This window comes from Phyllostomus discolor, chromosome 12, assembly GCF_004126475.2.
Source record: "Phyllostomus discolor isolate MPI-MPIP mPhyDis1 chromosome 12, mPhyDis1.pri.v3, whole genome shotgun sequence".
In the NCBI taxonomy this organism is placed as follows: domain Eukaryota; kingdom Metazoa; phylum Chordata; class Mammalia; order Chiroptera; family Phyllostomidae; genus Phyllostomus; species Phyllostomus discolor.
The window spans coordinates 64343581-64360343 of record NC_040914.2 but is presented as its reverse complement, the minus strand read 5'-3'; the positions used below and the strand labels follow the sequence as shown (position 1 = coordinate 64360343).

The following is a 16763-nucleotide window of genomic DNA, read 5'->3' as shown; positions in this document are numbered from 1 at the left end:
AAACTCATTTTCACCAGGGGGCCACATCAGCCTCATGGTTACCTTTGAAGGGCTGAATGTAATTTCAACTCCTTAACAATTAAAGAGTAGTTGCATTTATACAGTCCTAAAATTATTTTGGCCCTTTGAAGGCAACCACAAAGCTGATGTGGCCCCCAGTGAAAATGAGTTTGACACCCCTGGCCTACACCATCTGCCTGCTCTACCTCTCAGCCTCATTTCACCCCCACTCACTCTGCCCCCGGAAACCTTCTTGTCCAGCTCTCTGCATTACTTGGCTTCACTTTCTGGAACATTCTCTTAGCTATCCTAAGACTTCCTCCTTCTCTTTTGGGAATGAACTCCAATGTCCCTTTCCCAGATCTATATAAAGAAACCTTCCCTCCCCCTTCAGTTTTAGGCATTGTCTTGTGTATTACCAGTTCTCTCTTCCCCTGCCCCCAAGACCAGAAGCATCACACAGGTAGAGTTTACACTGTATTTCCAGTGTCTGCTAGGCTCCGTGGTCACAGATGTTTGTTGAAAGAATTAATTTACAGATGACAATTTTAGGTGTTTTAAATAACCTCAGTTGGGACCCCACTGGTGTAGCTCAGTGGATTGAGCGTGGGCCTGCGAACCAAAGGGTCCCTGGTTTGATTCCTAGTTGGGACACATGCCTGTGTTGCAGGTCCCCAGCGGCGGACGCAAGACAGGCAGCCACACATTGATATTTCTCTCCCTCTTTCTCCTTCCCTTCTCCTCTCTCTAAAAATAAAACAAAACTTCCAAAAATAAATAAATATCCTTAGTTGGCAGAATAAAAAGCTGTCAATTCTGTTGCGGTTCATCATTTTTAAGACATTCGTCAGGGACTGTTGTAATACATGAACTAACTCACCCTCCCACCCCCCACAGTTGTTCTAAGGACAGAGGTGGAGAGAGAGAGGAGAGGTACAGTGATGGATGGTTGGCTGGGTGGGTGGCCCAGCGGACGCTTGCGCGAGCGAGTGGATGGATACACTCTGGAAAAATAAACCCGAGGTGCAGAGACTATGCGCGCTTCCCTAGGCCGCTCACCTGGCGGGGTCCCGGAGGGGATACTTCAGGGCAGAAGGGCGCGCGGTGGGAGGCGGGCGTCGGCTCCCCCGGGCGTCCCGCAGAGACGCCCTCAGGTTCCCACCCGACACTCACTCACTTCCGCGGGCCCCGGGCCGGCACAGCTGCGCCTCCTACCGGCGCGCGCGCTCAGGTGGACGCGCCCCAGGCCCTGTGCGCTGCCCGTGCGTGTGCGTGCAGGTGAGCGTCCCGCCCCGCCCCGCCGCACTCCGCCCCGGGCTTGGCCACCTGCCTGGGAAACTTGTGGTGACTGCTGCCCTCGGGTCGCTCCGGGGCGGGGACGCGGCATCGAGCCATGGGAGATACGTCGGGGACTCGCGAACCCCGGACCCGGCCGAGAGAGCGGGACCCAGACCGGCAGTCCCGTCCGAACGGAGACCGCCACCCCGAGCGACAGCGGGACCGAGCCGGGGACCGGCGCAGGGAGAGAAGCGGGGGCGAGCGGAGAGATGGGGACCGGGACCGGGACAGGGGGCGGGACCGAGACCCCCGCCAGGACAGACACGGTGTCCGGGCCCATCGTCCCGATGAACAAAGAGTTTGGGAAAAATCCCGCCAAAGCCGCACGCGGGACGGACCCCGGGGGCCCACCTGGGACGCAGCCCCGCCCCCCTGGCCGGCGCCTTGGGAAACCCTGGAGTCACCCCCCCACAGGAAGGAGGGCGCCAAGCCCCGCGGACCAGAAAGGTGAGGTGGGGCTGCGTGCGTAGGGGGCGGGAGTGGCGGGGTAGGGGGCGGCGACCTCGGCGCCAAGTCCTTGGCCAGCCTACGCTGCTCTGGCGCCCTCCGGCCACTTACAGGAAGTCGGGTTAAAGGAAGACAGTGCCATTCCATTGCCCTCTTTGAGGTGACTTGGGAGGGAGGGGAAACCTTAGGGTGCCCCACTTCTTGACCTGAACCTGATTCAGCACGTAGAAACCACCCCTGGTAGAGGTGGCAGAGCCGGGGGATCAGGTTAGGAGATAGGGAAGACTTCAGGACAACAGGAAAGGGTGGGAAGGAGATTAGGTAGTCGGGAATAACCCGAGGCCCCTCCCTTATCCCCCACCACGTGGTCACAGGACTGTTTGCTGGGGTGTCCAACCCTCAGCCTTGGGGCCGCATGCGGCCCAGGATGGCTACAAATGAGGCCCAACACAAAATTGTAAATTTTCTTAAAACACTATGAGATTTTTTTGTGATTACGTGTTACAATGTATTTAATGTGTGTGGCCCAAAGACGCCAAAAGGTTGGACACCCCTGGAGCCTTAGCGTTCCAGACCTTCCTGTGTTCCAGAACAAGCCTTCCTCAAATTCCCTATTTCTTGGAGCCCGGGGCCTAATGAAGTCAGCCCAATAATCAGGTTAATAGTTTCAGGTGTAACCGCTTCTAGGGGTATATGTATTTCAAAAACAAACACCTGGGAGAAGCTACACTTTTAACCAAAGAACTAAATCTACCAAAAACTGAGCATTAAAGGTCTTTCTGGACAGCCTCCTTCATATCCCATGATGATTTCAGAACCCAGCCACTCCCTTCCTATCTGTGCAAACGTTGCCTTCTCTGCCTGGTGGAACACTGAGTTCCCATGAAGCCTTGTGAGTTGAAAGCACCGTGATGTTCTGGGAGACTGAGCTGGGAGAAGGTGCAGATGGAAAGCAGGACGGGAGGTGGACCTAGACTCCAGCGAACATCCCATCCAAGTCCACAAATACTACTGAATTCCCAGGTTGTGTGCTGGTCCAACAAGGGGGTAGGACCTGGAGTGATGACTCCCTCCTGGTTTTTGACGCCTGCCCACATCTGCAAGGAGTTAGGTTCCTCTTTGCTGTCGGACTTGAGGATTTAGGCCCAGTCTCTCTCCCTGTTGTGTCCACACAGCTCGAAAGCTGCTATCCTGAGTTTATATTACATTATCTAAAACCAACTAGCCTAACTATGACAAAAGGTCTGCCTAGATAGAGTCACAGGGACTAGCTGTTGTTTGCTGATTAAAGCCACATTGCATTGCAACCATGTGACCTGGGAAGATACAGAGCTACATTTTATCTTGCCTTACAAATCAGTGTCCTGGTCCCCAGCCCGGGCATCAGAGTCTTGTGAAGGTAAACTGGTTTCAAAGTGACCTGGTCCATGCTGAACAGAGAAGCTCACGATGGCAGGACCCAGCTTCCTGGTCAGATGTCACCTCCAGGCTGACAAACCAGCACTGAAGCCAGTGCTCAGAATTACAGGGATAAGTAAACTGACTTGGGCCAAGTGTTTGGGTGCCCTCTGGGGTCACTAAACCAGAGAATTCCCAGGAGTATGGAATACTATAGCAAATTTTGTTTCTGTTGTGTGCATTGTTTGAGTTCTGGACCCAGCACGAGATGTCCAGGTGGTCACAATGAACAAGCTGTTGAGATGGAGGCCCCCTAATGGCCACGCATGTTTTTAGTTACAGTGAGCCCACTGCAGGGAGATACCTGCCCTCGAACCCCAGGCCTGGACGAGAGGAAGTGGAATACTACCAGTCGGAGGCCGAAGGGCTCCTGGAATGCCACAAATGCAGATACTTGTGCACGGGGAGAGGTGAGCCACTTTGGGGGCAGTTTGGCCATTCATTGTCGCTGGTGGTTCTGGAAGGGATCTGAACTGCTGAAGCAACAGTTCAAGCAGACTTGGGTTCCTAGCATTTTCATTTCCATGGCTGCATGCAGTTCTTGTTTTCTCAAAGAAAAAAAACAAACCACGAAGGCAGAAATGTCTGAAAGGTGCAGCTAGATGTCCCGTACTTCTCCTCAATGGTTCCTCAGGGTCTGGGGAGGCGAGCAGCCATGCATGCAGTTAAGCTCCAGGTGAATTTCAGGGGTCTGCAGGTAGAGCCGGCTAGGAGCTGCCTGCTGTCGGGAGCTGAATTAGAGAGGGAAGTCACCTTGAGGGAGCAGCTGGGTTGCAGTTCACGACAAGAGATCTAGTGCTTGAACGTTCCATCATGGCTTTTAAACTTTGTTGCACCCACAGTAAGAAATGTATTTTACATTCAGACCAAGTTCACACACACACACACATACACACACACACGTCATGAAATAATACTTAGCCTGTTACGTACCAAGCACATGGATAATTCTATTCTGCTTCATTAAAAACAAACAAAACCCAAAAACCATGCTTATTAACACCCAGAATGTGAAAAACACTTAAATAACATCCTGTGCCGGCTTTAAATGTGGCTTCCCAGAGTTCCCTGCTAGTACCAGCCTCAGCCTTGCCAGCTATGAGGAAAATCTGGTTTGTCAGGGTGATCCCTTCTGGCCCATGTGATTGGGTGAGAAGTTTTCCTGGGTTGCGTATGAGAGAGAGGGATTACTTTCTCAGCCTAAGGGAGAGAAGTCATGGAACTTACACCTGAAAGTGTGGTTAGGATGATTACAATGATACACATGATTAGAGGATTATATGCACATTCACTGAAGAGCTCTGGGCAATCCTGGAACAAGAATCCTCAGTGTACTTGACGGGCCGGCGCGGCCTCATTGCTTTTAACTGCTCTCAGCAACTCCTGGGCTCAGCGAGGTGCAGTGAGTTGCACACGGTCACACAGCGTGAAGTGGAAGAGCTGGAATTGAAATTTAGAGGCTGACTCTGAGGCCTGAAATGGTTTACTGTCTTTACTTTTTTTTCTTTATTTTTATTTTTGACACTATCACTGGTGCCCCCATTTCCCCCTCTCTGCCTGCCACTCAGCCCCATCCCCGCTTCCCTGCAGCCATTACCACGCTGCTGTGAGTTACGCATGGATGTTCTTTGGCTAATCCTCTCTTGTTTCCTTGGTGATATAAACAACAGGAATAAACCAGGCTGGTTAATAGGTTTCTCTACAGAGGTATGTTTTCTTCTGTGGTTGATTTACCAAGAGAGGGCAGAGTTTGAGGCTCCTGGCAAAAACACACCTTGATTTACCTTGGATTGCTTGTGGCTGTTTGGCTTTGGGCCTAGAGGTCAGGTTTCTGAGTCGGGATAGTGACAGGATGGCTCAGCAGCCAGAAGCTGACCAGTGAGGGCTTGTAAAGATCTCTGGATGCACGGGGACCCATGTAAGTGCACAATACGGTGTCGTGCTGAGAGGAGCAGCCACTGAACACCAGGAACTGTTCTCAAGCAGGAAGCGCATGCCTGGGTAAAGGTAACCCATCCCAGTGTGTACCTTTTATGGTTTCTGTGCCTTATCAGTGAAATCATGTCTTCCTCCAGCAAACTGGCAAAAGTGGGAGGCAGCTGTGGCTCTCTCCAGCTTCCAGGGGAGACCCTGGAGGTGGGGCTACGAGTCACCCTAACTTTGGATGGTCAGTGGATATCAGATCACCAGGAATCCTGTCTCTGTGTAGGTTGGGCTGGTTCATTATTTGGAGAGACCAGTGAGGAGTTACATGTCCCCTGGGAAAAAAAGTACATTTCCTGTTCCCCTCCTGGCCCCCCAGTTTGCATTTGGAGCAGCTTCTCCTTTCCCTTTTGTTCATTCTCTCTCCTCCCTTAGTGCTCAAAGCATCATGGAGAAGCTCACTGGAGAGCTAGGCCAATGCAATACACAAGGAAGCAGTAAAAAATAACTAACTAAACAAACAAACAGGCCATCATGATGTATATATTCAGCTTATAGCCTTACTTGCAAAGCATCTTTAAAAGTTTAATTTCATGCCCTGACTGATGTGGTTCACTGGATTGAGTGCCAGCCTGCAAACCAAAGGGTTGCTGGTTCGATTCCCAGTCAGGGCACAGGCCTGGGTTGTGGGCCAGGTCCCCAGTAGGGGGCATGTGCAAGACAACTGATCAATGTGTTTCTCACACATTGATATTTCTCTCCCTCTCTTTCTCTGTCCCTTCCCCTTGCTATAAAAATAAAATTAGTAAAACCTTTTTTTTTTAATAATAAACCTTAAAAAAAGTTTAGTTTCATTTTCTCCCGAGAAAGTTGTAATTCCTAGAGCCAGTGGTGCTTGCCTCTCAGAGCCTGGAAACTTAGGTTTTGAGATGGTTTCCCGCAGCCAATGGCATTGATTTGTGGTCACACTGGGAAGATTCAAGGGGAACATTTATGGGCTTTATTCCCCCAATTAACATTTTCAGTCTTCCCTTTTAGGTACTTATTTAATACCCTAATCCATTACTTATCTGGATTGAGTTCATGCCAAGATTTCAAACCACATTTGACTTTAACGGTGTTAACTCATGAACAGATCTGAAAGACTCAGCCCGGGTCAGAGGAAGGAGTGACCACAAACGAGCTACTGCTTCTCAGGAGAGAGAGGGGGCTTATCCCGGAGCCAGACCCCTTCAGGGGGCGAGGAAGTCCTGGAGAGTCTCTGAGCCTTTGTTTCTACAAACAGGTGCCCTGGCCATCCCTCCCAGCCCTGGCGATTCTCTCCTGGCTCTGCTAAGCCTAAAACAGGAACAAGGGCTGTGGGAGCGCCCATCCTCCCCACACTCCATGAAGAAATGTGTGGCAGATATTTGCTCCCATTAGCAAAACCCTGAGAAAACCTAAATGTCCTTTACTGGGATTATTTAAAATCATTGTGATATTCTTCACATCCCTTAACATTATTAGGTAGATTTATATTTGCTGAGATTGAAAACATGTTCACACTATACTCTTGAGTGGAAATATAGGTTATATAAACAGTAGATAGAATAGGACCCTGTTCTTACCGAAACAAGCAAATTAACAATGGCAAAAATTATGCATTTTTGACAGAAAAGTCCAGAAAAAAACCCCTGTGTTTTTAATAAATTACTGATTGAAATTTAGGTAATTTTTTACGTTATATATTTTTGTTTTATCTACATTTTTGTAAGCATATATTGCTTTTATAATTAAATAAAACAATACTGCTATTTGTATTTTAAAGGAACATTTTAGAGTGTGAGGATAATGTTTGAACCCTGGCCAGTGTGACTCAGAACACTGTCCTGTAAACCTAAGGGTCACTGGTTTGATTCCCAGTCAGGGCGTAAGCCTAGGCTGTGAGGTCGGTCCCCGGTTGAGGTGCATATGAGAGGCAACCTATCAGCATCTCTCACATCGATGTTCCTCTCCCTCTCTCCCCCGCCTCCCCTCTCTCTAAAGATCAATAAACATGTTCTTGGGTGAGGATAAAAAACATAATAAAAGGCTAATAGTCGAGAGTTTATCATTTCAGTTAGAGGATGTGTAGATGTAACACAGCCTCACATGTAGCCCGGGCACAAAACTGGTTCTCGGACAGCCGGGGAGATGCTGACAGCCGGACCTCAAGAGTCCGAGGACCCACTAGGACCCTTGCAGCATGCACAGCTCCCAGCTCAGAAGCACCCAGCTTTATTGGATGCTGAGAAAAAGGAGCCACACGCTGAAGAGTACCAAACTGTATGATTCCATTTACCTGGAATTCTAGAAAAGGCATCCCTAGTCCCAGTGGCAGAAAGCACATCGGTGGTTGCCTGAGGAGGAAGGTGAGGGATGGACCACAGAGGTCCCCTTTCTAGAGGACGTTCGGGTAGATGAAATGGTCTGCACCTTGATGGTGATTATGTGGTTGGTTTCATGCCAAAACAAACTGAGTAACGTGGATCATTTTGTTGAGTACGAGCTGTAGCTCAGTAAAGCTGATTTTAGGGAAAGCAACCAGCTTTGGTGAAAGAGCTGCAGCTCTTTGCTTGTTCACGATAAGGATGCCAGCCAGGGGCGCTGAAAGAATCCAGCTCCGAGAAAACACTGTGGCACAGATGTGCCCTTGAGGAAAGCAAGGTCACACTCTAAAACATACTCTCTGAGTGAAAGTGTGAGAAAGCAAAACCAGTTATTTTCTTTAATTCCACGAGTCTGTGGGTTTAACTAACTTAATTGCTCCTATTTCTAATACATGTGAACCATGGTTAGTATTTTGATGTACATCTTCCATACTTTCTTTAACTTCATTATATTTTTTTATGTTCTGTATTATGGTTTCCTTCAAACTTGGAGACACCTCTTTCAAACTGAAGATAGCCACAACACAAATCTAAAGAGGGGGTAACTATTTTTTAGTCTTTCTCTCAGGGAAGGGCTGGGGCAAAGAAAGTTCTTGCCTTCCATAGAGCAGCCTTTCTTCCTACTCGCTGGCCTGCTTTCTCCCACCATCGTCCTGCACCCCACCCGGGGCAGGCGGCTTTGCTCTTCTTGAGAGTTACTCTCTTCAGTCCAGAGTCTCTCTGGCCTCATCTCTGGACACCACAGTTCCCTGCTACCACCTAATGCAGCTTTGGCCATTCGGGCCTCCCAGGGGCAGGGTGAAGAGCCAGCTGTGGTGTGAGCTGCCACAGGGAAGATAGCCTCAAGGTGGGCGTCTCCGAGTGCCAAGTCGCATCTCTCAAAACGGTAATGCGCCCTTCTTTTGCAGCCTGCTGCCAAATGATGGAGGTTCTTCTGAACTTGCTGATCCTGGCCTGCAGCTCTGTATCTTACAATTCCACGGGGGGCTACACGGGCATCACCAGCCTGGGGGGCATTTACTATTACCAGTACGGAGGGGCTTACAGTGGTTTCGATGGTGCTGACGGGGAGAAAGCGCAGCGGCTGGACGTCCAGTTCTACCAGCTAAAGCTGCCCACGGTCACGGCGGCAATGGCCTACAGTGGAGCCCTCATGGCCTTCTCCTGCCTCCTCGTCGCCGTGGGCGTCCTGCGGGTCCCGTGGCATTGCCCGCTGTGGCTGCTGGTGGAAGGCTTGCTGGACGTGCTCATCGCAGGGGCGTACGTGCCGGCTCTGTACTTTTACTTCCGCTCGCTCTCCGCCGCCTACGCCTCTCCCGTGTGTAAGGAGAGGGAGGCGCTGTACCAGAGCAAGGGCTACCGCGGCTTCAACTGCGCCTTCCACGGGGGAGATATAGGAGCCGGCATCTTTGCTGCCCTGGGCATCGGGGTCTTTGCCCTGGGGGCTGTGCTGGCCATCAGAGGTTACCGAAAGGTCAGGAAGCTCAAAGAGAAGCCTGCAGAAATGTTAACGTTTTAGGCTTTTTAAAACCTTCTGCCAAATATAAGTGATGTTGCCAGATAGGAGTGATGTCAGTTACTCTGAATCATGGCCTTTCTTGGGACAGGCCGTGGAACTTGCCAGGCCTGAAGTGTAACGGGGCAGCCCCAGTATCTCGGGTGCAGCTCCAGGTTACAGGGACTGTTACTCTCTTAGGTAATACGCCTGGTTCTGGAGTCCTCTGTTGGTGAGGGACAAATCAAAACTATTTTTAAAACAAAAACTGGAGCCCAAGACTCACAAGGTAAAGGCAAAGTGGATTTCTTGATTAAAGAAAGGGAGACAACCAAGTGAATTTAAAGAACATTATCTTCGAAGTTCATGAAAAGCCACACAGACGTGAGACATTTCAGCCTGAACTTTTCTAACACATCTGTCTTGGGCGGAATTTTTCCCACTGAACTCTGTGGTCCTTGGCTTCCTTCGTGCTTTGGGCAGAGGGGGTGGGGATGCTGGGGGGAGTACGCCTGTAAAATTTAGGTTGGAGGTAGGCGTGGGCTGAGGAAACAGGAATCAGATTAATTCACTGGGTTGCAAAGAAGCTGTTCTAACAAGCCCCTTACCATGGCCTTGAAAGCTCAATAAGTGTTTTGTACCTCTTATAAATGTACCATTGTACAAAGAATAACACCCGACATCTGGAATTCGGGATCCATCCAGAATAAAAGAATATAAACTCTTTCTCAACAGAAGAATGCTACTTTTGGCCAGACAACTTCATGGGTTCTTATTACATGCTAAATTACGACTTATACTGCATTACAGTATATTCTCGGCACAAGTGTGTTCTTTGCTTTATGAGAATCTAATAAAAATCCAAAGAAAATTTTAATTTAGAGGTGATGGTTTTCTTTACATTTATACTATCCCTTAAATACAGACAACATCACATTTAAAAATGAGTTCCATTTGGGTTTAAAAAAGGAAATAAGTGTGTGTGTGTGTATATATATGCTTGTATATGAATAGAAAATTCTTGAATACATATGAAAACATTAATAGTTACTTCTGGAGAGAAGGAGATTTAAATTTTTTCATTTAACACATGGCTGCCCATGTATTAGTTTTATTTTAGATTAAAAAATAATAATTTGACCTCCTCTCCCTGGTTTTTCACATTTGCAGTACAAAGGCAGAAGTAGCCCTATAATTGAGCAGAGTATTAAGTGATTGGCCACAAAAGCAGCATCACTGAGAAAGACGCCATTTACAGCAGAAATCTCGCGTCTCTTTCAGGCTCCACATCCCTCTGCAGCCACCCCTCCTCCCTCCCCTGAGACCTGTTCCATCTCACTGTAGAAAGAAACTGCTCACTCTGGCCAGCCTCTTTCTTTCCTCTGATGTCTGTGACTCCTGCACTAACGGCGTGCTTGGGAATACCTGGGCCGGACTGGTACTGATAGCTGAGCCGGGTCAGGCCGCCTGGTACTGTGACGTTGTTCAGTGGCCATATTCCTTCCACAGACCCAGTAGCACTGGACCCGGCAATAGACTGTTACTCCTCTGGGTTGTCCCAGTCAGAGGGTTGGTGGACAAGACCTAGGTTTATTCCATTTCAGCCTAGCAGATACTTGCCGCATGGGTTACGACTCCACCGTTTTAACAGAATCGGTCCCAGAAGGCAGCATTCAGGTTTCCACATCTTGTCATGGGACAGTCTTCCTGTTTCTCCACGGTGGGTGAGACAGTGACGTGTGCACAGAAGGAACACCAAGGCAGAGAGAGTTGTTGGGTAGGGGAGTTCACCACCCCCTCCGAGAATTAGAATGATGTCTGGGTCAATTCGCTCACGAGCGGCCAGTAGCTTCAGTGCCTGGGTGGAGAGTGGGCAGCTCCCATCGGCTATTCTTTTCAGAGTTAAATAAGAGGAATGTAGCTTCTCCACTGTCAGAGCCCTTGACTGCTGTGTCCCACGGACCTCCTAGGAATTCGTGTGGGCCTCACAGGAGATAGGATCTGCAAGCCCAGCAGCTGTTGCCGAAGTATGGTAGAGATACTGGTTTTTAGCCACCCGGTTCATAAACGTCGTGGTATACCTAGTATATTAGAGGGTTTTCCTGATTTCCGAGGAGCTGTGCTTTCCGTAAATTCGTCCTGTTCCTAAGTCTCCCACTAAGACCCTTACCCTTCCATTTTATAAACGTTCTTGTGTAGCATCACCACCCACTTGTACAGTGTTTTGTGATTTTCCAGGTATTTTCATGTTCTTGCTTTTATTTGGGCCTTGCCGTAGCCCTGTGGGATAAGACAGGCAGGCATTTTCTTTATTTGACAGACGAAGTGTCTGAGGCAGTGGCTTGGGCCAAGGTCACAGGCAGTAAAAGCAGGGACGTGAACCTGGTGTTTCCACGCCAGGTTCATATGCTTTTCTCTTAGTTCAGTCTCTGAACCCTGAGAGATGGCGGGAGACCTTCTCCCAGTACACCTTGAAGACCCTGGGGTCTCTGTCAGTTACAAACGAGAGCTGACCTTGGATGAGAAGACATTCATCTCCTTTCACCTATTGGCTCCCAATGCCTCCTGACACTTGTAGGTTCCTTAAATGTGTAAGAAGAACCCCTGAGGAGACAGCCTTGGTGTCCGGAAGTAGGGTCCTGAATGGACTGGTACATCCACACAGTGGGGCTGCACGGAGGCCACACAGCAAACAATGTGGACACTGCAGGAGCTGATCTGAAAACCCCTCTGGGAAGAATAAGTGAAAAAAGGAAAAAAGCAAGACTGCAAAATAATGTATGGGGGATAGGCTTCCTTGTGCAGAAAGCCAGGAAAAGGGGGAGTGAAAGGCAGGTTTGAGGGTGCTTCTATTTGCATAAGGGAACACTGTAAGTTTTATTAGGAAATCGTGAAAGAGGCTGGGGGTAGAGAACAGGGTGGACAGGGGCTGAGCGATTTTTTCTCAGTTCATACTTTTACGTCATTTAAAAAAAAACTTTAAAATGTGAAATACAGATTCATGTCGCAAAAAAGTATACAGAGGCCCTGTGCACCCTAAACTCAATTCTCTCCGTCGTGCATAACTACAGTACAATTTCACACCAGGAAACAGCCTGCAGAGCTCAGATGTCACCGGCTTCACTTTCACTCACGTCTGCACGTGTAGTTCCGTGCAGTTTCATCACATGCAGGGTCGCGTGACCACCATCATAACCAAGTATGGAACTGTTCCATCATCAGGCATCATTTGTGCCCTCTTCACAGTCACAGGCACCTCCTCCCCCTCCCCGTCCCCACCCCCCAGGATCCACGGTCTGTTGTTCTCCATCTCTACCGTTTTGTCGTTTCGAGACAGGCACATAAATGGAGTCATACAGCATGTGACCTTGGAGACTGGCTTTTCCCCCCACTCATCACAATTACCTTGAGACCTGTCCAAGCTGCCTGTATGAACAGTTTGTTTCTTTATATTGTTGACTTGAATATCCCTTGGTATGGATGTGCTGGATTGTTGAACCATCGCCCACTGAGGGGCATTTCGAATGTTTCTGATATTTGGCTATTACAAATAAAGCTACGGTGAACATTCGTGCACATGTTTTTATGTAGACCTAAGTTTCCATTTCCTTAAGGTAAAAGAGTTCAGGAATACAGTTGTAGGGTCACATGGTAAGTGTATGCTTAATTAAAAAAAAAAAAAAACCTGCCCAAAAGCTCGGACCAGGTAGCTCAGTTGGTTAGAGCATCATCCTGATACGTCAAGGTTGTGGGGTGGTTCTCTGGCCAGGGCACATACAGGAATCAACCAATGAATGCATAAATAAGTGGAGGAACAAATCAATGTTTCTCTCTCTCTCCCCCTTTCCCTCTCCCTTCCTCTAAAATTAATCAATAAAAAATTTAAAAACTGCCAAAACATTTTTCAGAGTGATATATTGATTTTTGAATAGTATGACTTTTGAAGAACAAACCAAGGATGTTAATGTCGAATCTGACCACATCCTTACAATCAGGCCAGCTGTGCTTTTCTAGCCTGACCTTCGAAGTTTTCCAGGGTGAGTGACACTAGTGCTAAACCCCAAATCTCTCTCCTCCTAGGTGTGGTACAGATAGTGGAGGTGATTTTGAATGGGATGGTTCTCATGTGTATCGTGGCTTCCTACTTTGTCCTTGCTGGATTCAGTGCCAGCTTTACCACTGGTGGCGGCTTTGGGAACAACTATTACTCACCCTTTGAGGGCACCGAGCTGGAGCAGGTTCGGCAGCTGGACCAGCAGTACACAGTCCTCCGGGCACCCCTGATATACGGCGGCGTGGCTGTTTCTCTGGGGCTGGGTGTCCTCACCATGGGTGTTTTACTCCAAGGAGCCAAGAGTCCAACCAAACTGCCAAGGAAGTGGCTTCTCCTGGAGGCCACCTTCAGCCTCCTGGCAGCAGTGGGCTATTGCATAGGCATCGGCATTTACCTCCACGCAGCCTTGCGGATCAACGCTACGAACACTTGCAAAATGAGAGAGAGGCTCTATGCTCGCAAAGGTCTCACCTGGATGAACTGCCAGCTGGCAGGCACTGATGGAGCAGCAGCCACCTTTGCTTGTCTTCTGGTGATAATGTATGGAGCCAGCATGGTGCTGGCTCTGCGGAGCTACCGAGAACAGAAGCACTACGAAGACAGCCGAGAACAGCACAGGAATCACGGTGAGGCACCAGAGTATCTGTGGTCTGAAACACTCTGAGATCTTCTGTAACCAAAGTGTCAACCCACCCTCCTTGTTTCTCAGAAAGATGATGGGCCCTTTAAAAATTGCACATTTGACAATATGTTACATATACTTGATTTTGTAAATGCTCTTTGGTACCAATGCAAAACTAGATGGTGCTTCTAGTTTTTCTATCAATAAGCTTTTCAAGCTCAGAGCTTGAAAAAAAATCTTCACCTTTGCTACAAAGAACCGAAGTTTGGGTATGCCATTATGGCATGGCTCCCATGCCAAAGGTCAGGTAGTGGTGATGATGGCTAAGTAGCCAGAGACATTCTGAAAGTTGAAAACTACACACCAGGCCCAGCATTACAACAGAAATATCTCCCGTCTCAACTATTTAAAGTCACCAAAAGAAACATGCCATTTCCCCTCAGACCTAGTCCCAGGGGGATGACTTTTGAAGCGGTTGTATGATTAAATTCTAAAGGAGTAATTACATTCTGACCCTCTTCTAGAGGGAAAACTGTTCTGCCCGCAGGGGCACCATGTTGCCTAGATCCCAAGGAGCCTCCTTTCATCAGAGATGGGAGGCTGGATTTCTGATACGTAAGATGTTTTCAGCGTGCATGTTCTTCTTCCAGATTCCTGCATTAGGGCTGAGAGAAAATGTTCTGTTTTGCCAGCATTCCAAGTTAGTTTCTTTTTTGTGCAAGTCATTCAGCTTTCCTGGAATAATGTTTCCTAAATATGAGGCTCCCCAATAGTGTGGTAAATAAAAGTCATAAACTTCTTAAATGTGTTACTCAACTATTTCAAAGGTAAAGCAGTTAATTTTACTAGACTGTAAAGGCTTACAGAAGGCTTCTTCCTTGCTGCATTCCCCAGCAGTGCTCTACAGCAGACCTTCAGAGGCAGGTTGTACTATGTCATGACTCTGAATTGTTCTTATAATGTAACAGGTCGTTTATTTTTTGAATCTCAAAAAATAAAGTTCTTTCAATAATTTTAACCTAAAGTTTTATAGCTGTTCTTATACTTGGCAACCAGTCTCAGATTTTTAAAATATATTTTATTAATTTTAGAGAGAGGGGAAAAGAGGAAGAAAAGGGAAACATCAATGTGTGGTTACCTCTCGCACGCCCCCTATTGGGAACCTCGCCCACAACCCAGGCATGCACCCTGACTGGGAACTGAATTGGTGACCCTTCGGTTCTTTCACAGGCTGGCACTCAGTCCACTGAGCCACACCAGCCAGCCTGGGCTAGTCTCAAATTTTCAGTTCATGTCCGATGCAACTACAAATATACACATTACATAAAGAATAGGGTTGTTTTCTAATTTTCCTCTTCCTTTTCAGTAATATTTTTATATCACTTTATGTTCTTATAAACAAGATTAAACTATTAATAAATTCAAACCAAATTTTTAGAAATTCCTAAGAACATCAGTTTTGACATAAATCTCACATTCTCTAATCTACACAGTAAGAAATCAGCAAACATAATTGTTTCAACATTTGCCAAAGTGACTGTTAGAAAACCAAGTCGACATCATTTCCTCTAACGTGTTCACCGTTTTTACCCCCTGCATGTTTGCTGACTCTTCTCCCTCCCCCACCCCTCTCTGCCCTGTAAGCGTGCCTTTCCGCGATCCTCTCGACAGCTACATCTTAAAGAACCTATTCAAGCGAAGGATCAAAACAGAACCTCGTACAGGAATGGGACATTATCTAAATTATACTTTTACAAAAAGCAAAGCTTAGAGGACACTAACCAACTAGAAATCTCCACTGCTAAAGATACAAACGTTTGTGCCACAGAAAGGCACTTCCACTCTATCCCCCGTAGCCCCCTTTCAGAGCATACAAAACGTTTACCCACAGCAAAAATTAAACCACCCATTCCCCACCACTAACCCCCGACCCCCCAAAAATGACCCCCTCCCACACACTAGTCTTATCTAGCACTTACTCCCTGGAGCATGTCCTGTGTCTGGGTTGTGCTGGATAAAACGAGGACTTCGGCCTCTCCGACACCAACGCTGTGCCCAGGCCCAGCTGTAACACTGCTGCCAAGACTGAGCTCCTCTCAAGTGATCGGAGCCCATCAATCTCCGTAATCACAACACCTGACATCTACAGTTCCCACGTCTGATTTCCTAGCACTTGTTGAGGAGGCAGGTCAAGATTTATCATTCACATTTGACAGGTGAGACAAAAGGTCCAAGGTTAAGTGTCTTGCACAATAGCTGACACTCTGCCAACTGCTCCCTATGTGCCAGATCTGCTACTGAGCTAAGGAAGCATTTTGCATCATCTCATTTAAGCTCACGACTTAAGATACTATTAGTTGTATTTAACCTTGGAGAGGTTAACTTGCCTAAACACAAACCTTCTACTCAGCAGAGGAAAGACTTGGGACCCAGTGAATCACACCTTGGAACACGCCGTGACTCATGTACTGCTGTGGCCTTCTGTGTACCAGGGAACTGGTGTCACACAAAGCAGAGGACACACTCAGAGAATGTCACCTCTGCCACCCTGGAACTGGGAGGCATGAAGCTGAGGCATTCAGAGTAGATGACCGTGTTGCACCCCGGTGCACTGAGTGCTTAATGAAGATTGTGAACCAACTTCTCAAAGTGTTTGTTCCGCTAATGAGGATACCTGAAAAATTAGCTCAACGTGGACTTTATTTGGGGTGAGAGGCAGGTAATCTTGAAGTCCAGAGATTTTGGAGACGATGTGGGGAGGAGAGAGGAGTAATTTAGAGGCTTACCTAGATTATAAGTGTTTTATGAGCCAAAACCCACCAGTGTGTCGGAAACTGTAATACCAAAGTCATTAGTACATTATATCAAACATGGAGGCCAGATTATCTACTTAAGGAGAGCTGCCGATTGTTCATAATCGAGTTTCCTCTAGTCAGCTAGAGGAAATCACCTGCATGTAAATAAGGACGTTTCCTGTCTTTGGGTTAAAAAAAAAAAAACATAAACCAAGTCAGAATA

General features: G+C 47.7%; 1 protein-coding gene across 2 annotated transcripts; it reads left to right on the top strand.

The window, feature by feature from the left end:
• Window positions 1-1258: 1258 nt before the first annotated feature.
• MARVELD3 (MARVEL domain containing 3) lies at window positions 1259-14763 on the top strand. 2 transcript variants are annotated; one of them, XM_036012157.1, is made up of 3 exons: window positions 1259-1785; window positions 3520-3653; window positions 8483-9946. In XM_036012157.1, the coding sequence occupies exons 1-3, from the start codon at window positions 1394-1396 to the stop codon at window positions 9091-9093; spliced, it is 1137 nt and encodes a 378-aa protein (XP_035868050.1). In that variant the 5' UTR covers window positions 1259-1393; the 3' UTR covers window positions 9094-9946. The 2 variants fall into 2 exon arrangements, with proteins under 2 accessions (XP_035868050.1, XP_035868049.1); XM_036012156.1 differs by lacking the exon at window positions 8483-9946 and adding an exon at window positions 13150-14763 and having other exon boundaries at window positions 1262-1785.
• The last annotated feature ends 2000 nt before the right edge of the window (window positions 14764-16763 follow it).

Coding starts and splice junctions, on each gene's coding strand:
- MARVELD3 (XM_036012156.1), top strand. CDS start 1,394: ATGGGAGATACGTCGGGGACTCGCGAACCCCGGACCCGGCCGAGAGAG. Junction 1,786..3,519: donor AAGCCCCGCGGACCAGAAAG/GTGAGGTGGGGC, acceptor GCATGTTTTTAG/TTACAGTGAGCCCACTGCAG. Junction 3,654..13,149: donor ATACTTGTGCACGGGGAGAG/GTGAGCCACTTT, acceptor CTCTCCTCCTAG/GTGTGGTACAGATAGTGGAG.